At 35.9% G+C, this 25,264-nt stretch overlaps 2 protein-coding genes across 2 annotated transcripts; one reads left to right on the top strand and one right to left on the bottom strand.

Annotated features, from left to right (window-relative positions):
• The first annotated feature begins 621 nt into the window (after positions 1-621).
• Positions 622-4,778, top strand: FLN1 (fructokinase-like 1). Its single transcript, XM_028052781.2, has 2 exons — positions 622-1,442; positions 3,784-4,778. Exons 1-2 carry the CDS (start codon positions 729-731, stop codon positions 4,474-4,476), a joined length of 1,407 nt encoding a protein of 468 aa, XP_027908582.1. The 5' UTR covers positions 622-728; the 3' UTR covers positions 4,477-4,778.
• Positions 4,779-5,834: 1,056 nt separating this feature from the next.
• On the bottom strand, positions 5,835-7,627 carry LOC114165300 (uncharacterized). The gene is made up of 4 exons (XM_028049952.2): positions 7,360-7,627; positions 6,958-7,237; positions 6,646-6,840; positions 5,835-6,558 (listed from the first exon to the last, which is right to left on the bottom strand). Exons 1-4 carry the CDS (start codon positions 7,501-7,503, stop codon positions 6,071-6,073), a joined length of 1,107 nt encoding a protein of 368 aa, XP_027905753.2. The 5' UTR covers positions 7,504-7,627; the 3' UTR covers positions 5,835-6,070.
• Between the last annotated feature and the right edge of the window lie 17,637 nt (positions 7,628-25,264).

Here is a 25,264-nt window from a genome sequence, read left to right as displayed (position 1 = left end):
AGTATTTTAGCCGATTGATTTGTCTTTTTAATCGACTGTTTCATAATATCAAGAACAATTTGGTCTGTTGTTTTGATATTTTAATCGACTGAAAGTGTACTAGTTTGCTACATTTACATCCAAATTTTCCAGTCTATTAGATTTAATTGAAAAAGATTTTAAACTTTCGAAAAAATTTTATAAAGCCAATTCAACCCCCTTTTGGCTAAACTCACCATTTCAAAACTAACACGGATTTTATCATATCCCGCAGTTTTGAAATTTTTACATCCTTACTTTCTTGTATGAAGAGACAAATTTTCTTATACCAAGTGTTATCATAAATTTGACCTTATGCATCAATAACTGAACCAATATTTTTAAACACATCTCTCGCACATTTATATAATAATAATTATAATAATAATAATAATAATAATAATAATAATTTTATTAATTTTTATTATCATAAACAGAGGTACATATATTTTCATTAATAATATTAAAATGAATTGTAAATTAAATAATAATAATAATAATAAATATTAAAAAAGATATTGTAAAGTTGGAGGATTTTTTTTGAAGGATGCCAAAATATTATTTTTGTTTCTTAAAAACAAACATTTAGCTAAAACCCATTCCGACCCTATTCTTTTGAACTAGCTAGCGTGAACCGATAACATCCTTCACAAAGCCGAAAAACCAACATCAACGATAACCCTGCTAACGATCACTTCCATCAACCCAAAATGGCGTCACTTCACCACCACCACCTTCTTCTTTCTCTTCCATTCCCTCACTCTCCAACCCCACCCAAACGCTTTTTCTTCAGAACAACGCGCCCACTCAAAACGACACGCTCCACCGTCGAGTCCCCAACCCCAAAACGACGCGGCCGAAAGAAGAAACCCCCACCACCCGAAACACCACCTGCAAACGACATGCCGGAACACCAAAACGCAGAGACCAAAAAGGAGCAACCTTCAGAGGACGACGAGCTGTTCGACTACGACGACGGCATCGACTTCCCCTACGAGGATCCGCCGCTGGTCTGCTGCTTCGGCGCGGCACAGAGGGAGTTCATCCCTGGGGTGCGGGTGCAGATGTACCCGATGCATCCGGACAAATACTCGGAATGGAAGATGCTGCAGTGGAAGCCACCAGAGTTCGCGCGGGCGCCGGGGGGGCCGCCATCGAACGTAGCGGTGGCGCACGTGCGGCTTGGGGGGCGTGCCGCGTTTTTGGGGAAGGTGGGTAGGGACGAGTTCGGGGACGATTTGGTGCTGACGATGAACAAGGAGAGGGTGCAGACAAGAGGGGTTAAGTTTGATGAGGGGCGCAGGACAGGGTGCTCATATATGAAGGTGAAGTTTGAGGAGGGTAGGATGAAGATGGAGACGGTCAAGGACTCTGCTGAGGACTCGCTTCTTGCATCTGAACTCAACCTTGCAGTTCTGAAAGAGGTATTTGTTTTGATTCTTCAAGTGTTTTTTGTTTTGGCCTAGTTTGTTGTAGTCACTAACTACTCACTGACGTGTCTGAATTATTGCCGTTGAGAAACCTTAGGAATGTGTTTGGAAGTTTAATAGAACCAGCTAATCAAGGTTTTTATTGAATTGGAGGGAAAGGAAATTAGTTGGTGAGAAAATGGATGGTAAAAGAGAGAATAGATGACCTCTAGAAGTAAAAGTTCTAAATTTTCCTTCCTTGCAAAGTTAGAACTTTTTTTTGTTCCTCTTATTTTCTTTCCATATTAAAGAGACCATAGACTATGTTTGGATTTGTGGTAGATGGTGGAGTGGAGAGGAATGAAAAAATTGATATTGTTTGTTTTGTAAGATTAAGAATGGAGTACGATGGACCTGACCCATCCTATTTCATTGTTTGCACCAGTTTTTATTCCCGTTAATTTTGGGCAAAGGGGATGGTGCAAAAGTTAAAAAAATGTCCCTATTGTTTGACTGGTTAAAAAATATAATCCTTTAAAGTTGATTTTTGAAGTGGAGATAATGTAGGAACTGAGGTTATAACTTGCTGTGCTCTTTCAATTTTTTTCTTACAATTGAATGGAATCTCGGTTTTATTCCATTATGATATATCCAAAACATGAAAGTGTTATTTTTATTCCATTAAGTAGAGAGAGGCAAGGTACAACGCAAGATACCATTTTTTTTCCTTGAAACGCTTCTCTCCACCTAGACTCTCTTGGAATTGGATTGGGCCAATTTGGAAAGCTAAAACAGGGCCAAATAGTGCTTGGGTGAGATTCATTTAATAGGAAATGGAACCTAGGCCATTTCATGAATTTGAGTAAACTTTAAGTGATGATAAAGAGTGCATTGGAAACAGGGTGCTAGAGAGTTTGGTGCCTATGTTTTTCTGACTAGTCAACTTTAAGCAATTGTCAAACTTATAGAAATTGATTGAGAATTCTAGTCATAAGGATTTACAGTTGGGACTAGTTGGATATGAGCTTTGGTATAAATATTTCTTGATTGGGTTGGTTGTGGAATTTTCAATATTGCAGCTGCATATTTTTTGGACTTGAAAATGCTTTTAGCAATTATGTATAGACTTTTTAATGCTATAAACAATTATCATTAAGCAGAGTGTGGAGGCACCAAGTGTTTATTTTGAACAAGCTGCACTTTGCATAAAAAGCGGATGACAAAAGTAGGTAATCTTTTATGCAGTGCAAAAAGGATGGGTGAAATTTAATGTGTGCTTACCAAGTAGTGTGAGAAGATGACAATTTAAGATGGAGGAAGATTAAAAGAAACTATTGATGGACAAAGAGTGCAAATCAACAAAATATTACATAACATGCGTAAACCAATTGAATAAATTGCCAATTTCATTGTTGTTACATTTCTTTTATTAGCTTGCAAACCAAACACTTTATTTTGATGTCATAAGGTGATAGTAAGTATTGCACAATACACGATTCACAACCCCATGATACAAATCGTAGAAAAACTCGTTTGTGCTCTTGAATTTGTGTTGTATAATCTATCCTACTCGGAATAGGATGAACAGCGATTCTAACAAGAATCACAGCCTGAATCATGGATGGAACTGAATTCAGGTCTCACTTCAATATGGTGGGGTCGCATGACCTGGGTTGAAAAACCCTATTCTGCTTTGTTTTATTGCGTGAACTCAGCTGGAAGATATACATACCAGTTCATACTCTACCTTACTTCGATTGCCATGAATGGTTCTTTTAGCAGTGTAGCTGCTCCCCTTGCGTAAATGAAGAGTCAGTGAGGTAGTGGTAGTGTCCATGCAAAAACAAAGAGGCAGCAACAATGCTCATGGAAAGTTAAAAGGCAGCGGCGCACATGAGAGAAGATAACCCTAACTTTGTCTCTTATTATTTTTGGGCCAAACATTTATTAGGACAAATATGTTTTTCATTTTTCATTTAACGAAAGAGTTCGGCCATACAACCCTAATCCAACTATTATAACATTAACCTAATCTGGCCATGGATACAACTACACTTTTTGAATATGGTTGGTATTAATTATATCTATACATATGTATGTCTTATATGTTACATTTTTAAATGTTTATAAATCTTATGATTCACGATTCAAAATATAAGTTCTCCGATATATAATTTGTATATCACAATTCAACTACCATGGTCACAGAATGTACTGGATAGGGAAATTGAATTTGTTACTTTAGGTGTTATAAATTCATAGATCTGTTGCAGCAAGAGTGAGACTCTTTTGCATTGTTTGTTGTGTGAAGTGTACACTGAGTTTGTTGTGACTTCGTTTGTGTGGACTACTGCAGGCTAGGATTTTCCATTTCAATTCAGAAGTTCTAACATGCCCCACTATGGAATCAACACTATTCAGAGCAATTAAGTGGACAAGAAAGTTTGGTGGTCTTGTATTCTTTGATTTAAATCTGCCATTATCCCTGTGGAGATCTCGCGATGAGACTAGAGAAATAATAAAAAAAGCATGGAATGAAGCAGACATCATTGAAGTTTCAAGAAGTGAGCTAGAATTCCTTCTGGATGAAGAATATTATGAGAGGAAGAGAAATTACAGGCCACAGTACTTTGCTGAAAGTTATGAACAAACCAAGAATTTACAAGAGTATTACCATTACACTCCTGAAGAAGTTGCGCCTTTGTGGCATGATCGACTTAAATTCCTGTTTGTAACTGATGGAACCATTAGAATTCACTACTATACCCCTTCTTTTCATGGATCTGTGGTTGGAACTGAAGATGTGCTCATAACTCCATTCACATGTGATAGAACTGGCTCAGGTGATGCTATTGTAGCTGCTATTTTAAGAAAGCTAACAACTTGCCCAGAGATGTTTGAAAATCAAGATGTTTTGGAGAGACAACTACGCTTTGCTGTTGCAGCAGGAATTATAGCCCAATGGACTATTGGTGCTATTAGAGGTTTTCCTACTGAAAGTGCTACTCAGAACCTCAAAGAACAAGTTTACGTGCCTTCCATGTGGTGATAAATTGTTTGTGTAACTTCAATAGAGCTTAGCAGAGTCCTAAGGCGTTAGTTGGTAGTTATTGTTTGATTATTTATCTGGGTCCTGTCTGAAACTGTTTCATATGAAATGGGAGCAGGAGAAAGTACTTAGATTGCTGAAGTTGTTTGGTTGTTTCAGTTGGCTCCAATTCATGTCATCCAATGCCTCACTTTTCCGCGACAGAAGGCAGGGTGTCAATTAAAATTTTTGTAGGTAATAGCTGTAATGTACACTATTCTTGTAACACTTTGTATTCTTAATGATCTTCTCTTTCTTCCTCATTGTTGACCTTCTTCTGCTTTAATTTTATGCACCTTCTTTCTGTTCATGCAACAATATGCAAGTTGCTCCACTTAAGAACATGGCGGTGCTTTAGTGTGACAGTACAAACATAAGCAGTTTCCTACAACCTGGACCGAAATAAAACAGAAATAGAAGAGAAGCTATGTTTATAAACTAAAATAAACTTATATATTGAATTGTAAACAAGCTTTTAAAAAAGCCAAATATATGACTTTAATGGCGGGTTAAGATATACCATTTTTATATTATAGGTCTACAAATATTATTAACTTTTAAATATCCACCAAAATTCTTATCAACTATTACATAATAAAGTAAATACAAATACATTTTATTATTTATTAAATTACCTTTTAGTGCTGTAGGAACCAATAACCATCGAAAAATAAATTTGTACTTGGATATTTGGAAAATGTAAGAAAAATGTTGGATCTTAATAGAAGATGATTTTTTTACACTAAAATAAGCACTTTTGCAATCTGCTTTTAAGAGTTAATGTGGTTACTAGAAAAACTAATGTTTTGTAATTGTAAAATAGATAGCATTATTCCTTAATACATCTTGCTACTCTAAAAGAAATTATGGTAAACCTTTTATATCTTCAAGATGCCAATGTTTATCAACAAAATTAAGTTTAATTTTTATTTTTGTTTTTGTTTTTATATTTTACAGAGTTCATACTTTTAGTAGTTTACTTTTTAATTACTTAATTTTTATTTAATTTACATCTACTATTTTCTTTATTTATTTATTTAAAAATTTTAGCTTACAATAATACGAATTAAACATAAATGCGTTGCATGATTCACGCAGTATTATTATTTCGAAGCATTAGATCAAACTAATGAACAAAAGAGTAATAGTAACCTGAATAGAAAGCAAGTGAATGCATGTTTCATCCTAAATACCAGTATAACAATGAAACTTAGTAAGATTCAATCCATCACAGTAATCAAAGTCACAGTTGAGAAAGTAAACTCTAGTTCTATTCTTGAAAGAAAACAACAATACACAATTAAAGGCTTGGACCAGAATCTGGAACTTTATTTATTAACATAAACTTTCACTACAGTATTTCAAATGGTGTTTTTCATTGACTTGTTCCTACTAGAAACTGCAAATCCCATATTTAGAGTGACTACAGGTCCACTCTGTCAAAAGAATGTAAGATGGAAACACTAAATTACAAAAAAGATTTCAAATTAAAACATACACCTAAGCTGGTTGGTCAAAAGCATTTTCATTCATGGTTTCTACATCTCTTATCATTTTAGTGAATGTCGTCCAATCCTAATTGTGCCCAAATGTCTCTGTCCTTGTCAGACTCAGACTCAGAAGGAGGAATTCCAAGTGGCTTGTCCAATGTCTCTGTACTTGTCTTGTATGCATTCCCGTTATTTGTTTGATCACTATGTGGCTCAATGGGAGAAATGTCATTGTCTCTTTTGTAAACCATTTGCTTTTCAGGTTGAACTATAACTCCATTGGCTGAAATCACATTGTAGCAAGGAGTAATGACTTCCCCATTACAGGCTGCAGTAGGAGAAATCTCAGTGGTCTGGGCTACATCAGAAGATACAGGTAGGGACACGTGTGTATCAGATTGAATTGAATGGATTATGGGAAGTGTTCTGGAAACTGGATTAGCTGAAATCAGTGATCCCCCGAGAGCAGAATTCCCTACCAGTGACTGAGGTTTTGCAGAAGGGGATCCAAAATCTACTTTGTTATTAGGAGACGGTAGCAATGTGTTTATACCTATGAATGAGCATAAAGTATGTAAAAAGGTAATTGATTGCATATGAAAACTTTGTGTATACAGAAGAAGGATAAAGAATTATATACCTTTGACTTGATTTTTACTACCAGGTGGTCTACCACGTGGTTTCTTTGCAACTTTACACCCATCTACTATTGGAGTATCTTTCCTCTTTCTGTCAAGCATTCTGATCATAGGTGATGACAAGCTTATATTGTCCATGGATGTAGGCGTCACTGACATTGTGTTTTGCATAGGAAAAACGATGCCAGTAGACACAACTAACAAAAATAGGAAAAAAAAAATCCATACGTTAAAGATGGAAAGAACTCAAATGAAAAAAAAAAAATCAACAATAACCATATCTTAATTCATTAACAACTAGAAAAAGGGATTACCTGGAATATTTCTTTTAGAATTTTGCATTAGAATTCCTGGATGATATCTATTAGAATTTTGCATTGGAGGCAGAACCGCAGAATTTTGAATCATGGCTGCGGCATTGGACAAGGGTGATGATCTTGCATTGAAACTGTCAACAACATTCTGCAAATCTTGCAACAACATTTGGATTCTGTGTTTCTCTTGCATCAACATGACATTCTCTTTATCCAGCAGATTGTTCTGTTTCTTCATATATATATACTGATCCACTATCCCCTCCAAAGTCAACAAATTCTTTGACAGCAAGAAAAGAAAAATTGACGAGAAAAGTGAGAAATCAAGAAAGCCAACTCATTTTGTGAAAAATTTAAAGAAATATGATAACAACAAAAAGATTGAAAGATTAGCGCGAGTACCTCGTTTGCTGGTGAATCGGCGAGGAGTATCGAAGCTTCGTTGCGAAAGGTGGCCTGCGTTTGGGAGAATTGGTTGCGAGATAGATATCGATCGACAATGAAGGCAATCACAGTCTCAGGAACATTACCCCTCGCACAAGTCATCGCCACCACACTTTTGAATGCGTTCAAGAAGAATCGATTCACAAAAGAGCTACCGAAATAAACCAAATTCAGGAGACTATCAGAATCACGATCAAATACATAAATGACAACCTTCGAAACGAAACTTTAGGAAGAGAAAGTATGATGAACTACTCTGAGAGTGAGATGCCTTATAAACATTATCGACTCGACCTCGTAGGGTGGATACTTTATCCCACGTGTAACTTTGTGGTTTTTTGGAATTTTTTTTAAATGTCAACGTGTCAACCCAGTAGCATGCCACATGTCAAAGTCAATGTTCTATATTCAATTTGGTTCTTATATTTGTTATTTTTGTTCAATTTAGTCTCAAATTTTGTTAACAATAACCAATTTGGTCCATCTTCAAATTGAAACCAAATTTAATTTTTATATCAAAATTCAAATGTTTATTAAATACTTTTATATAATATATTAAAATTCACATCATTATAACTTTGATATAAAAATTAAATCTGATCACATCTTCGATAGGCACCAAATTGGTTAATGTTAACAAAAATTGGGACTAAATTGAACAAAAATAACAAATATAGGGACCAAATTGAATATAGAACATTCATTTTGACATGTGGCATGCTATTAGGTTGACACATGAACATTTAAATTTTTTTTAAAAAAACATAAAAAAAAATTCAAAAAAAAAATTCAAAAAAATCACGAAGTGACACGTGGCACGCTACTGAATTGACACGTGTACATTTAAAAAAATTTTAAAAAAACTTAAAAAAAATTTAAAAAAATAAAAAAAATAAAAAAAATCACAAAGTGACACGTGACAGTCACTGTTAATGGCCGTTAATGATTTTAAACGGTGTTAGCGAAAAAGGACCAAATTGAACAAAATTGACGAAAATTAGGATCTATTTGAACACAAAACCAAAATTAGGACTTATTTGAAAAAACTTGACAAAAATTGGGACCAAAAATGTATTTTAACCTATAAAAAATATCAAAATAATATAATATGAAAAATATATGCTTTTTGTAATAATGTTGAAAATAATTGAGTGGGCATTGTTAAATACGACAATAATGTACTTATTTTTCAGATATTCAATTATTCATTTTATTAAATAAAAAAATATTTTTATTTATTAAAGATGAAATTATTTAATTAAAAATGACAAAAAAATAGATATAAAAATAGGTATCTCTTTTATGTATAACGATATAGATATATGTAATTTTTTTTACTTTTTAAAAATATTTGTTATTTTTTCCAACTTTATATGCTTAAATGTGTTTGGTTTCATAATTTAAAAATTAGGATTATAGATATTTTAATTTATAAAAATAAAACTAAACTAATATATAAAAAGATTAAAAATTTATCATTTACATTTTTTAGCGTCATTTAATTGATTTAGATATAGATAAGACAATCACAAAATTTAATATACACAATTTAATAATGCAAATGTAATAATAAAATTGTTAGAAATAGAGTTTTTATTATTTTAGTATAGGTTTATTTGTGACGAAATTCAGGCATGTTACAAATGATGTGTGTGTGACAAACATATTGAATTATTTTGTTTGTTGATTTTTCCTTTGAATGGAATCGTGAAACCCAATCTCAATAAAAATTTTATTTCATATTTTTCTAAATTAAGCTCTTTGTTTCCTTTGTGTTAATTCCCATTATAATTTATATTCTACATTTATTTTTCCTTTAACCCACAAATGTTTTGTTATTCTCACTCACCCTTTATCAGTAACTAATCAATTAATTTAGACCACATTAGTCCGTGTGGGATACGATATCTAGACTTGTCTACTGTACTACTTGTGCGATTTGGTACACTATATTAATTGTAGCCACATTTGTCCACAATTTCCCTTGATAAAACCGCGACTATGACCACCACAAGTTAAAACACTACCAAGATACATAGTTGTGAAAAAAAAAAATTGAAACGATTTACCTCTTTAAAAGTACACATGTGAGAAAACGAATCTGGAAACCAGAATAAAATAAAATCAAATATGAATAAAACCTATCCAAGAAAACCCCAAAACATAAAACCCTATACCTACTATAAAACCCCAAATAAATCAGAGAAATAGACATTGCATCCATTTCCTTAACCAATTAATTTTTTGCAAAGGGTTTATGCCTCCCCTAGATTTGGGTTTGCACATGTTGGTCTGGTTCATGGAGGAGTCTAGTTTGGCTTGTGAAGGGGCTTGGTTTTGGTCATGAAGTAGTTTGAAGCTCGTTCGTGAAAGGGGTTAACTAAGTTGGTTCGTGAATGGGCCTAGTGTAACGTCCTAGCCGGAAATTACTTATTTAAAATAAAAAGAAAGAATTATAATAATAAACTGCATTTATTATTAAGTACTTTCCCAAAACGCGGGAAAATTTACATTTGTTTCAACGCGCCAAATTAAAAAAAATCCATTTACCGTTCCATTATCACAAATATAAATGGTTTATGATATCTATTACAAAATAATTCATAAAATCCATGAAGAAAACAATTATAAAACTCCCATGGCTGGCCACACTCCAACTCTAAGCGTCCACCTGCTCACCTGCATCAACCTCTGCTCCCATGTAACAAATTACATGATCATCGCCACACACACAGATAGGGTGAGCTTAGATACAATAAAAACAATTACAACAAGAAATAATAAAGAATTTCCTAACTATAACCCGTGTTAGTACCCCAAACCTAAATCCTCCACTTCCAAACCTTTTGTTGGATGCCTATCAATTCTACACCCTTTGATGAGTACACTGATCGATCATTGCTGCACGAGTGTCTACTCACCCCTCCGACTACAAGCCTACCACCTAATAGTCCACACACGGGAATAAATTTGCCACGACCACAATCCGCGACACCAAGTGGAGTTCCCTAATACGAACCACAGTCCGTATTTGTCCCTAGACTACCAAACTCAATTAGTTTCGCTGAAGAGGGCAATCTTCCGAAACCCTACCGTACGAGCCACGATCTCGCACACTCCACTGGACTTCCAAAACCACCAGGCTACAACCTCGAGTGGCCACGTGTTACCCCAATACAAGTTACACTCGTAACTGGGCCCTCAACAAAGCTTCGCATCATGGCCTCCATCCAAAGCTGTGTAGAAATCTTCCTCACGATCCAACTCTGCACCCAAAACCGCCTGGCGCACCTCTCACGTCACTAGGCAGAACTTGGTTCCAGACCGCCTGGCGGTCTCCCTGTGTCGCCAGGCGACACGCCTTTCCAGTACATTTGTTAATGAACTCCGTCGGCGAATCTTACCATGCCGTCAGGCGCCATGCGAATCTAGTGGCTCCTACCACTGTTTTGGTTATCTATCGCCTGGCACCCGTCTCGTGTTGTCAGGCGCCATACCAGTAGTGCAATGCTACTAGTTTTTGACAATTTGAGACTGGTTCTAATGAACCCATCACTCTACAGTAAAACAATCATCTCCCAAAATGCTTATTCAATCCTAATATAGCAACTGATATACAGTCTGCACATTCACATGCATTATGAATTCATTACACCATTTATTTGTCCAAGAATAGAATGTTGTGAGCATTGCTAAGACATACACAACTTGCACATACATTCCATACTCACCCAAATCATGTTATTGTACCATTGTCAAAATAACCCCAAACCTTACCCTTTTTTATTCCACTTGACAAATATTTTACTAATTTTAGCCCAAATATGCTTTACCATTGTCAACATCACCATTTACATATCATAACAATTAGCAATACAAACACTAGGCAACATCACAGGCACATCAAACCTCATTTCATACATACTTTATCCCCACTAGCATATAATTATACCTATTAATAATTACCTTCCATGCACATGTTTCATTTCCACACCTAATCTTACTTTAGCCATTATTTCATACAAAATTTCCCAAACATCTAACTAAGATCATGCAACTCAAATTTAACACACAATGCTCACTGCCTTGGTGAGTTGCCTGGTGGTAGTTCTTGTACCGCTAGGTAGTACATGCCATTTTTGGAATTTCCAAATTTGTTCTGCACCTGCATGAATGTTAATTCACTCTTATCAAATCAGTCACTTGTTTTATCATGTTTTTGAGTGTTAAATCGCCTTTTTAAGTCCATGCGTGTTCAATTGGAGATCAATTTCATAACATCATAATATTAAGAATATGAAAATTGTGCTTGTTCATCTCCAAAACCCATAGTGAACCCTAACCCTTAGATTATATCAAGATTCATTCATTCAACATAACAATATTACCTGCAGTTAATTATACCAATCAAAATTCACACTCACACATAAAGAACATCATTGCAACATCACGAATACCACAAAAATCCAAGGCAACTAAAAATTGGGCACTCGCGTTCGCGTCGCTTGGCGGATCATCCTCTACCGTTAGGCGGTTCATGAAGAAAACCCAGAAAACTAGGTCTTGAGCTTGTGTCGCATAGCAGGTCGCGCATGACCACTAAGCGATTTCTGGAAAATTCTAGAAACCCGAACGAAACTCGAATGAAATGGGAAATGCATTCTTGGTATTTCATGCTCCAATTGCAAATCCCAAATCCCAAATTCACGAATACATACAATTAAAATTAAAACACCAAATAGGAACTCCCCTAACCTGGTATTTCGTGCTCCAATTGCCAAAACTTTAGCTAGCTTTTTTATCCACAAGGTCTTCTCTTGATCACACAAAATTATGCTCTTTACCCTCTCTCTCTCTCTCACACCAATGGATGCTTGGAATACTCCTCCCCCAATATACACGAAATTTAGTAGTGTTTCACTCTCGTAATTACTCTCTTCCCTCACTTACTAACCCAATTTAATCACTTTTAGTTAAAAAATGAAAATCTAATTAAAAGTGTCTTCATGGCACTTCAATTTCCATTACTAAGTGGTTCTTTAGCCTCTCCATCTACTCCTCAAGACGGCTAGGGTTCCTAACCTTTCTCATCCATGCCAAAAATGATTTTAGCAAAAAAAGAAAATAGTTATTTTGCATAGATCAAGGTTTGAACTCACTACCAAGCAATTACTAAGCCAATACACAACCAATTCAACCAATTTATGTTTCATGCTAATCTTTATAAATCTAGAAATTTAAAATCTCTTATCATGCTCAAACATATCATAAAAATAATAAAATCAAAACAATCACACAATTGGCATACATAGGGCTCAAACTCAAGTCTTCTCAAGACAATTAAGTACTCTCAACCACTTGAGCTAGTACTTTTCCACATAATGAAAGTTAGCATTTAATGCCATAAAGGCTCCCACTACCCGCCTTTATTAAATAATTATTTAAATTCCTTGGGTCTTACACCTAGTTCTGGTTCGTGGAAGAGCTTGGTTCGGTTTGTGAAGTGGCCTAATGCTTGGTGGTCTATGGTAAATCTGGTGGTTGAGCAAGGGACATGGCAAATATAATGATTTGTGAATGGTGATTCTGTGTCGAGTACTGTGTGTTAATGTGTTTTGTAGATATTTGGACCATGGAGAGGGAGTTTCATGAATATTTGGGTGGGAAATATGTCAACAAATTTTGGGAGGGTAACATTTCTTTACTTCAAAAAAATTAATAACATAAAATACAAATAAATGTCATCGAATTCGCGAATGTTACTTTATGACCGAAAAACTAATGAATGGAAGATGATTGCGGGATGTGTGTAAGACTCCAGAAATTTTAATAAATAATAAATATTTAATTAGCAATAATTATGGATTGGAAGTACCTATAAGAGAATTAATTGTCAAGTCATAGCAAAGGTTCAATGGTAGCTTAACTACTTGAGCATGTTGGGTGGTGTGGAGAGGTCTTTGGTTCGAATCTTGTGTATGCCATTTGTGTGATATTTTAATTATTTGTTTTCTTTTGCATGTATACATAGACGTGAGATGAGATCTTATAATATGCTTGATAATCAGAGGGATGTGATAATCTAAGGAGGGGATAAATGGCTGGTTGAGTGATAGAAGCAAAGTTGAATCCAAGTCATGCAAAAAGGAACCTTGGAAGCACTTTTGGAGCGGAAAATTCAGGTAAGGGAAGTTAACTTTTTATGTAAATTCTTTCTTGTTTGGAGATATCTTGGGGAAAATTTATGTTTTGATCGATGATGTTTTTATTTTATGTGCGAGTTCAAGTGGGACAAAGCTAAAAATATTTTACCAAATGTGGGTTGATGTTTCTTTGATTGCGTCTCTATTTCCTTGTTATCGATATATAATATATATACATGGGTATGTTATTGTGAAATTATTTTAAGTAGTTGTCGTGTTTATTGAGTTTAACTAATAATATGAAGTTGTATAATTTTATGTTGTATTTGGTGAGGCAGAAGTTAGCTTTTAGCATGGTGCCTTTGTAGTTTTTTAACAGAAGATATTGGTGGGGTTGGAGTTTCATTACATTTTCTTATGAAAGGAAATTTTTTGGTTTAAGTGTTGTCAATGGCAAAGTTAGATTGAGGTGACACGTTTGTGTATTGGTGTTACACAATGTACATATTTTTTTTTATTTGCTGATAGGAGTTATTTATCTTATAAAGTTAGTGGAAGGTTTGAAGGGGTTGAAAGATTTCAACATGATATTTTGTTTTATCAGCACAAGTAATCGACAATGTAAGACTTTTAGTCTAACTAATTTGGCATTTGTGGATGTGTTTTCATAATCGTGAATTAGAGGTGGGATTAGGTTATTTTGGTTTTGCCGTGATTATATGAAATGGTAGTTCAAGATTTTGTTAGAATTTATGGGTATGTTGTTGGCTTTATAATAATATTATAATATTATATAGCTTACAGTTGATGACGATTTATATAATATTCAATTAAAATGTTGGTACGAGTTAGAGTAAAAAAACGGTTTAATTATGTCTTGATCTCCATTTTCATAGCAAAATATTGATTTAGTCCTTCTATTTTTTCTTATCTCAATTTGGTACCTATTTTGGGAAATTTGATGCAATCAAGTCCTTTCCGTTAGTAGTATAGTAACAACATTAAAGGGGTGCCACGTGTTAGTTCCTGAATTTTTTGAAATTTTTCTTTTATTTTTTTATTTTTTTAAATAAAAATTTGTGACGTGTCAAGCTGCCATCATGCCACGTGGAAGTGATAGAATGATGTGGCAATGACAATGCCACATGTTAGTATTATACCAGGTGTCATTTCTTCACTTTTAATTTGGTTTCTGTATTTTAATTTTTGTCTCAATTTAGTTCCAATTTTTGTAAAAATTGTGCAATTTTGTCCCTCTCCAAATTGAAACAAAAATTAATTTTTATATAAATGTTATACAAATATTTTTATTAAATTTGATATTTTTATTCAAATTGATATTTTATTATATATTTTTAACATAACTAAGCTTATTTAAATTTGTGTTTCATATTTAACTTTACTTAAAATTGTTATCAAATTTTAAATTTATTTGTTTTTTATTGTTACATGAACTAGTTAAAATTATTTTTAAAATTTTTATAATCGTTATTTTTATACCAACTCAAACATTTACATAGAGATTACTTAATTTTACACGTTTTAAAAATATACAATTATTTGAAAAATAAATTCAAATAAAAAAACAATATTAAAGTATAATGTAATAAAATATCAAAATAATTTATGAATTTGTTTCTATTACCAAGTTTCAAACAATTTTAAATAAAGTTTAATGTAAAATATAAATTTAAATAAACTTAATTTTATTAAAAATATTTACTTGAAATATCAATTTTGATAGAAATATTTGTGTACATTTATATATAAACGAAATCTGGTTTCAATTTGAAGAGGGAAAAAATCGCTCCATTTTTACAAAAATTGAGACTAAATTGAGATAAAAATTAAAATACAGGGACCAAATTGAGAATGTGGAAATGACACCTAGCATAATAGTGACATGTGGCACTATCACTACCACATCACACTATCTCTACCTCGTGGCATGACGTCAATATGACACATGACACATTTTTAATTTTTTTTTAAAATAAGAAATAAAAAATTCAAAAAATTCAGGAACTGACACGTGGTACATTCTTTAACATTGTTACTGCACCACTAATGGAAATGACTTGATTGCATCAAATTTCCCAAAATATGGACCAAATTGAGATAAAAAAAATAGAGGGATCAAATCGATATTTTGTTACGAAAATGGAGACCAAAATATAATTAAACAAAAAAATATTATAATATGTGGGTTACATATTAAATATGATAAATGATTTTTTTTACGCGGTATGAAATATAAGTTACGTTGGTGACAATTTATTTTTATCTTATAGGCAACACGATGGGAATAATCAAAAGTAGATGATGGTCATGGATTGAACTATTTTATATATGGATTATGATTCTAGGCTTATTATAATGGTAATGTTATGTCTTTGGTTGTTTTTTTAACCTAAACGAATGGTTGAAATTATTTTTTAGGATTAATTTTTTTAAAATGGCAGTAACTCTAATTGGTGATGTTAAAATGGTGTTTTCATGCGTTGCAGTCATAAGGAATGATTTCGTGTATATATATATATATATATATATATATATATATATATATATATATATATATATATATATATATATATATATATATATATATATATATATATATATATATATATATATATATATATATATAAAGAGTCGTTTTCTTTTATTAGATGAAATAATAACATTCAATTTTTTTTAACAGTGGGAGCATGTTATTATCATGCGTTACAGTAGCGGCAAAAATGAATTATGAGGAGCATTGGTAGTGTGGTTTTTTTAGGGCAACGACAAAATAATTTGACATGTTTATTATTTGAGTTAATTATGTTTTTCGTCCCTGAACTTTGACCCAAAATTGGAATTCGTCCCTGGTCGAAACTTTGATAAATTTTAGTCCCTAAACTTTAAAAATGAATGAATATAGTCATTTTAACCCAAATTTATTAATTTTTTTTTTAGGTTTAGAACGCATTTCTCAGTAAATATTGAGCTGAGAATGTATCAAACGGCATAAACAACTCCAATATTAACATGAAACACATTCCACATGTTGGAAAAAGTCAATGTAATTTGGTTAAAAGGACTATATTCATTCATTTTTAAAGTTTAGGGACCAAAATTTATCAAAGTTTCGACCAAGGATGAATTTCAATTTTTGACCAAAGTTGAGGGACTAAAAACATACTTAACCCTTATTATTTTTAGTTTGAGATTCTTTTAATAATTGGGTTGACTTTTAAAATGTGGTTATTGCTGTTTGGAGTTAGATTGATGTTGGTGTCTTTTTGATTCGTATAAGCAATCAATATTCTTGGTCAAACTCAAGTGATGCCATGATTTCAAATTGTGAATGCATGACTGCTTAATTATGATTGGTGTATAGATACATATATAATTGAGTCGTAGTGAAATATAAGAATTTGTACCAAAGTCTTATGAATTCTATTATGAGCATGGTTTATCCTTAATGCTAAATTAAGTGTTGGAATGAATGAATTTGTGAGCCATAGAGAATGTATATATGTGATTGATGCATGAGAGTGTGATAGTGCAGTTTTGAGTCATTGAACACACATATATATGTACTTTGGATTCTGGAACTATGTGTCTTGAGTGTTAGGATTATTAGAACTTTTTTTTGGGGTGCAAAAACCTATAATTTCTTTTTACTGGTATAGCGCTTGGCGGCAAAAGGGAAGCCGCTAGGCGATAGGGAGGACCAGGGAGGCCCTAAGGCGTATGGTGCCTGGCGGCGTATTGGGATTGCCAAGCGATCTGCAATGCAACTTCGCCTGGCGGCGCTTAGGCTGCGTCAGAGGATAATGTAGTGGCAGTGCATGTTTGTGTTGAGTTTTGCATGCTTCATGGTGATGACTCTTGGTCTGGGATATGCTTGCATGGATTACAAGCAGGGAGGTTCGTAATAGAGTTAGAAACGTGTGATATAGATAGAGAGGTTCGTATTGGATGTAATGTTGTGTGAGGATACGAGTAAGGAGGTTCATATGTTTTGTGCTCACACTTGAAGCTATTATGAGCAAGGAGGTTCATAACAGGTGGTGTTCACGTGTGTTGGACTACGAGTAGGGAGGTTCCTAGAGTTGGACCACGAGCGGGCATGTTCGTGGAAGCATATGATATCCTTAAGGCCATGGTTGACTATGTATACTATTTGATTGATGTGCTGGTCTTATATAGGTTATGAGATTATGGAAGCATAATTACCTTGTGTTATAAGGTCTTTAAGTATGTGAGTCTTGTCTAGTAAAGTTATTTCTTTGAGGTGAGATTTTGTGATAATTTTATTATGTTTTGAGGTCACCCTTGATGTTTTTGTTTGGCGATGATAATGTGACTTATCACACAGAAGCAAATGATAATCCAGGTGTTGATAGCGAGGCAGAGAGACAAAGCGAGGACTAGTGCTTGGGCTTTAGTAAAGAAACTATGTTTTGGAATAAACTTTGTAATTCCTTTAAGTTGATTTTGGGACGTAGGAACTTGTAATAATTTAATGATGAATTATGGATTTTGGCTTTAGGCGCATTTAATGATTTTAAAATTTGTCCGTTTTGGAAATAAAATCAGACGATTGAACTTATTTTCAATTATAAATTCTTTTATTAAGTAATATACGTCTGGGTGTTATAGTGTATAAACGAGGTGCTTAGGGTGTGAACAAAACAATGCTTGCAATGCATGGGATTCAAACAGATTATGCAGTGCTTCGGGTGCAAACAAATCAGATGTTTATGATGCATGCAACATATCAAACAAAAGCAAAATCTAATGAAAGCTAAGCTACTACTAATATATACATCCTAAATGCAGTAAGTTTAAAGCCAAATTTGTTTTTCCAATTGCCCCCTGTAATGGGTGTTCATCAAAGAAATCTTCTGGTTCTGGTTCAAATGGAGACTCCTCATCAGCATCCTCTTCCTCTTCCTTATTCATTCCCTCTTGCTTAGGTTTTGTTCTAGCTTGTTGCGGCTCAACGACAACATGTGGTGCTTCTTCATTTCTTGTTGGCTGCTCTACTGGTGCATTTCCTTTTGGTGTTGTCTCACTTTCTCTCGGGAAGAAAGGATTTTCACCAGGACAAGCCGCAAATTGTTGAAATTGTTGTGGAGTGATGCAGAAGTAGTGGAGGTTTTGTTGTTGCTGCAACGTGAAATCATGTATGGTAGTGTGTAAAGCTGTGAAGGCTCTGAATGTAGTTGTGATCTGTTGTTGAGTGTGTTCCAGCTTGACCATCACAACTTTCATTGTTTCTTCCTATGCTTGTGATATTCATCCTGTGTTCTGGCTCTTCCTTGGGTTCAGGTCGCTGATCCATACATAACATCCAAAGGATTTGTGCAATTTTCTTGGATGTATCTGTTAGGTAAACTTAAATGTGGGTAGTTGGTAGTTGGAAGGTGTGTAGTTGGTAGTTGGAAGGTGGGTAGTTAGAAGTTGTTGTATTAATTGTGAGTTAGGTAGTAGTTATATTTAATGAATGTAGTTGAAGGGTAATGTCCAAAGGCCTATAAAAGGACCATGTAGTGCTTCATTTCAAGACACAACAAATCTGAATACAAAGAGTGTTTATCTAGAGAGACTTGTTTGTCAACAAATTTGGTATCAGAGCTTGAGAGCCTGAGTGTTTGAGTGAGTTAGAGAGTTTGATCGAGATGGCCAACTTAGCTAACAGCATGCCCCTGCCGAAGTTATCAAAAGGCGTCAGCTATGATAACTGGAGCCTGCAGATGAAGGCTCTCCTTGGTTCCCAAGAAGTATGGGAGGTGGTCGAAAATGGGCACCAAGAACCAGAGGATGTTGGAGAAATGACGATAGCCCAGATTGCTACGTTAAAAACAACACGAGCAAAAGACAAAACGGCTTTGTACGTGCTGTACCGAGCTGTTGATGAGTCCGGCTTTGAGAAGATAGCAAATGCTACTTCTTCAAAAGAAGCGTGGGATATTCTGGAAAAGGCATACAAAGGGGATAACCGTGTGAAGCAAGTTCGGCTTCAAACTCTTAGAGGCGAGCTTGAAAGGATGAGGATGAAGGAAGATGAAGGGGTTGCCGAGTACGTCTCCCGAGTTGAGACCGTAGCGAATCAGCTCGGTAGAAATGGAGAGACGCTGCCCGCTTGCCGAGTGGTGGAGAAAATCTTGAGGTCGTTAACCGATGACTTCGAGAATATAGTTTGCGCAATAGAGGAATCAAAGGACTTGACAGCGCTCTCGGTGGAAGAGCTTGCTGGGTCGCTTGAAGCGCATGAGCAGCGGAGAAGGAAGAAGAAGGAGGAGTCCCTTGATCAAGCACTCCAAGCAAAGGCAACCATTAGGGAGAAGAAGGTTCCTTATACTCAGAACACTCGAGGCCGAGGTGGTAGAGGCAGAGGAGGATATGAAAGAGGTCAAGAACAGGTCGGCCAACAAAATTGGCGTGGACGAGGACAAGGTGGAGGTCGTGGTGGTAGAGGCCGAGGAGGTCATTCGAACAACTCAAGAGTTGAGTGCTTCAAATGTGGTAAGTACGGTCATTTCGCTAAAGACTGCTACTCAGGAGTCAAATGTTACAATTGTGGGAAGGTTGGACATTTCGCGAAGGACTGTCGATCTGAAAGCAAGAAGGAAACGAACTTCCTTTCTGAGGATGCTGAGGAAGAAGGAATATTGATGATGTCCAGGAGATCAGGTGCCGAGCTAAGTCCGAGTTGTTCTGACAACTCAGTTTGGTACCTTGATACAGGAGCAAGCAACCACATGTGTGGGGATGAGAATCTTTTTAAGGAGCTCACCAAAGTTGACGCTGGACACGTATCATTTGGAGATGCATCAAAGGTGGCAGTAAAAGGCCGGGGTACAATCTGGTACCTGCAGAAGAACAACCGAGTTGGAGAAATCAGAGATGTGTACTATGTACCCGATCTCAAGAGCAACATATTGAGCATGGGCCAGCTGATGGAGAAAGGCTACTCGGTTCTGATGAAAGACCGAGTACTAGACTTGAAAGATAAGTCAGATCGATTGATTGCTCGAGTAGAGATGAAGAAGAACAGGATGTACAAGCTGGACCTAAAAATAGTCCAAGAAAGGTGCTTGAAACTTGACATGAAGGATGAAGCTATGATGTGGCACTTCCGGTTTGGCCACTTGCATTTTGGTGGACTAGCCGAGTTGGTGAAAAAGGAGATGGTGCGAGGCCTCCCGACGGTGGAGTTTGAAAAGAAATTTTGTGAAGAGTGCGTACTCGGGAAGCATCCAAGGACCTCATTTCCGAGGACTGCCGAGTACCGGGCAAAGGAACAACTCGAATTAATTCACACAGACATTTCTGGACCAATTACCCCTGAATCTTTCAGTGAGAAAAGGTATTTCATTTCTTTCATAGATGATTTTTCAAGAAAAACATGGGTGTATTTTTTGAAGGAGAAATCCGAGGTGTTCCAAGTGTTTAAAAGGTTCAAGGCAATAGTTGAAAAGGAGACCGGTATGCCTATCAAATCTGTTAGGTCTGATCGAGGAGGCGAGTTCATTTCATCTGAGCTCATGAAGTATTGCGAGGAGCAAGGAATAAGGAGATTTCTGACAGCACCATACTCACCCCAACAGAATGGAGTAGCTGAGAGGAAAAATCGAACCATACTTGACATGCTTCGTACAATGTTGAAAAGCAAGAACGTGCCTAAGGAGTTCTGGGCAGAAGCAGTGCAATGTGCCATCTATGTGCAAAATAGATGTCCACATGCTAAGCTGAACGAGAAAACACCGCAAGAAGTCTGGAGCGGAAGAAAGCCGAGTGTGTCTCACCTCAAAGTGTTTGGTAGCATTGCTTATGGTCATGTTCCTGCTCAACAAAGGACCAAACTTGAAGATCGGAGCAAGAAGTACGTGTTTATTGGGTACGATGAAAAAACCAAAGCGTATAGGTTGTTCAACCCAATAACAAAGAAGGTGATTATGAGCCGAGATGTTCAAGTTGATGAAGAGAGCGAGTGGAAGTGGAACAACTCGGAGAAGGAGTCTAGAAGCTTGGAAGTAGATACACCACCAGCTGTGAGAGATCATGAGACTTCTGATGAAGAAGATGAACCTCTACAGCCTAGAGCACGAAGCTTGCAAGACATATACAACTCGACTGACGAAGTACATGTTGTATGTTTCTTGGCAGATTCGGAAGACTTGAACTTTGAAGAGGCCGTGCAGGAGGAGAAGTGGCAAATTGCAATGAATGAAGAGATCGGAGCAATCGAATGCAACAACACGTGGGAGCTAACCGATTTGCCCAAAGGAGCTCGACCTATTGGCGTAAAGTGGGTGTACAAGAAGAAAACAAACGCTGAAGGAGAAGTTGAGCGATACAAAGCTCGACTCGTAGTGAAGGGGTACAAGCAGAAGGAAGGAATAGACTATGACGAAGTATTCGCTCCAGTGACGAGGATGGAAACAATCAGATTGTTGATTTCCTTAGCAGCTCAACACAGATGGACAATCTTGCAGATGGATGTGAAGTCAGCATTTCTGAACGGAGTCTTGGAAGAGGAAGTATATGTTGAACAGCCACTTGGATACATGCGAAGAGGCGAAGAGAAGAAAGTCCTGAGATTGAAGAAGGCACTTTATGGCCTGAAGCAAGCTCCACGAGCATGGAATGAAAGAATCGACACTTACTTCAAGAAGAATGGGTATGAGCAGTGCCCTTATGAACATGCTCTCTACATAAAGAAGAAAGGAGAAGATGTGATGTTCATTGCCCTCTATGTTGATGATCTTATCTTCACAGGGAATAATGCTGAGCTAATTGAAGCATTTAAGGAAGTGATGAAGAAGGAGTTCGAGATGACCGACTTAGGTCTTATGAAGTATTTCCTTGGTTTGGAAGTCATTCAAAGGAAGGACGGTATCTTTGTGTCGCAGGAAAGGTATGCTGAGGAGGTCTTAAAGAAGTTCAAGATGACAAGTTGCAACCCGGTTTCCACCCCTATGGAACCTGGCACAAAACTTTCTAAGTATACAGATGGAGACCGAGTTGATGCGAGCAAATACCGAAGTCTGATTGGAAGTCTCAGGTATCTTACAAATACCAGACCAGATTTAATGCTGAGTGTTGGAATAGCAAGTCGGTATATGGAAGAACCAAGGCATACTCATTGGAAGGCCCTAAAGAGAATTTTAAGGTATGTGAGAGGAACTGTGTCACTTGGTCTGATGTATACTAGGACGGATGATTACCGACTAGTTGGCTACTCAGACAGTGATTGGTGTGGAGATGTTGATGACCGGAAAAGCACGTCTGGATATGTATTCTTCATGGGGAGCACAGCGTTCACCTGGCTTTCAAAGAAACAGCCCATTGTAACACTGTCAACATGTGAAGCAGAGTACGTTGCAGCATCCTGGAGTGTCTGCCATGCAGTTTGGCTTAGAAACCTTCTAAGTAAACTGGAATTGAAGCAAGAAAAGGGGACTGTGATCCGAGTTGATAACAAGTCGGCCATTGAATTGGCAAAGAACCCGGTCAATCATGAGAGAAGTAAGCACATTGATGTTCGATTTCACTTCATCCGAGAACAAGTGAAAGAAGGAAATGTAGAGTTGGAGCACGTTGAAAGTCGTGCACAAGCTGCAGATATGTTTACAAAGCCGCTGTCATCCTCTCTGTTTGAGAACAACAAGATGATACTTGGAATGAAGGACAAGAAGAGCATTTAAGTTTATGGGGGGATTTTGTTAGGTAAACTTAAATGTGGGTAGTTGGTAGTTGGAAGGTGTGTAGTTGGTAGTTGGAAGGTGGGTAGTTAGAAGTTGTTGTATTAATTGTGAGTTAGGTAGTAGTTATATTTAATGAATGTAGTTGAAGGGTAATGTCCAAAGGCCTATAAAAGGACCATGTAGTGCTTCATTTCAAGACACAACAAATCTGAATACAAAGAGTGTTTATCTAGAGAGACTTGTTTGTCAACAGTATCTTTTGATGATGGGCAATCTTAGTCGCCTGCTTGGATTAAAGAAAAAGCAATCTTGAAATTTCTTTAGTTATCAAATCAGCAACATCTATCATGTACCCCCTGATGATGCAGTAGAGGAGCAAGGCCTTGTCCGTGGTAACTCGAGAAACGTGTGAATTGGGAATTATGTTAGAGCATAGGAAGGTGACCCAAATTTGAATGACTGTCTTCGGGCTTCCGCTGTTCAACCTTATGGGTTTCCCATTTCTTCCCAGTTCAAATCCCTTGTCAAGCACACATAGCAGCTCCTTCGGACACTAGTACGTGCCAGATATGAATACTTGATTACATATTTTTTGTATGCCAAACTGTGGAAGGAGGGAGATTTATTTCTTTGCTCTTCATCTATTGGGGTAACATTTTTTTCTTGGTTTCTGTTAGGTTCTTCTTACTTTTTTCGTTACTGTTTTTTTTTTTACATCTAATATTTCTATCTTCTTTGGTGTTTCCTAGGTTTAAGATTTTTTATTTTTGTTTCTCTATGTTATTTTTTTATGTTTCCATTTTTGTATTTTCGCTCTCCCTGCTCCTTCTTTAGCAATGCTTTTGCATTTCAGACCTGTGTACTCATACCTCTTACCAGATCTAACTCTCCCATCACAACCCCATTCAAAAAATCCATGCTTTTTCAAATCCACTTTGCAATTCATCTTCATGTCGCCACTAAAGAACCCTTCAGACCTTTTCCACCCTTTTCCATTCTTAATCTTAAAAAACACTCTTTTCCATTGTTTTATGTTATCAGGTAGAAAGTTGTTTTCAAAGATTTATAGTCATATTTAGTTTTTATTTTATGTTTGTTCTATTTTATAAGTTTTCTTACTCCCCTTACTTTCATTGTTTTTGGGTTATGATTTTCATTGTTTTTGGATTATTTTTTTTTAGAGAGGAGGACCCTAATTGTGTGTGCCAAACTCATGAAAAACCAGGTAAAATAGTATGGAATTTAGTCTTGGTTATTCTTTATCTGCATTTATATGAATTTGCCTTCGTTTATTTTTTTTAATAGACCATTATTGTTGTGGTTGTTTTTTACTCGTTTTTTTTCTTCTATAATTCACTGACCACTATTTTTTTTTTATCTCATTGTTATGAATATACCATATATATGGTATATTTATTATGTTGGGCAATAAACCAAAGATCAAAAGCTATCTTTTTTTTCATAGCTTACGAGCAAGTGTTTCTTTATTTCATTCATATTCGATATGTAACGTCCCATTTAATTAATAATCTAAATTAAAGGAAACGTCACGCGATAATAGTACTGCAGAGTAAAACTTGGGGTCCCTAACACAACCCATACGAAACTAGGCACACCACGATGCCAACAAAAGCAGGATAGCTGAATACGAATACAACGTATAATGAAGCGTAGAAATACGGAAAGGAATACATGGGCCGTGGCCCTAAATAAACACGAAGACGACTCCAGCCCAGATGGCTAAGCTACTGGATCACCGCTCCCTTGCTGACCACGAGGAACTCGCCCATCTGCTCCCATCAACCCAAGTTGATGATCATCGCAAGAAGAACAGCCACATACATCACAAACATACAACAAAAACGGGTAAGCTAGAGCTAACAACATGCATCAAGCAGTCAAACATATTTTCATCATTTCATATCCACATAGCAACCAAGCATGTTATGACTCTTCATCCATTACACTACGACTCGACTCGACTCATCCGGATACGTATAACTTGGTCGGATTCAG

The sequence above is a fragment of the Vigna unguiculata genome, chromosome 10, assembly GCF_037176805.1.
Source record: "Vigna unguiculata cultivar grain cowpea cultivar isolate G323 ecotype 2 chromosome 10, ASM3717680v1, whole genome shotgun sequence".
NCBI lineage: Eukaryota > Viridiplantae > Streptophyta > Magnoliopsida > Fabales > Fabaceae > Vigna > Vigna unguiculata.
The sequence above is the reverse complement of the archived record's forward strand: the minus strand, read 5'-3'. Positions and strand labels throughout refer to the sequence as shown.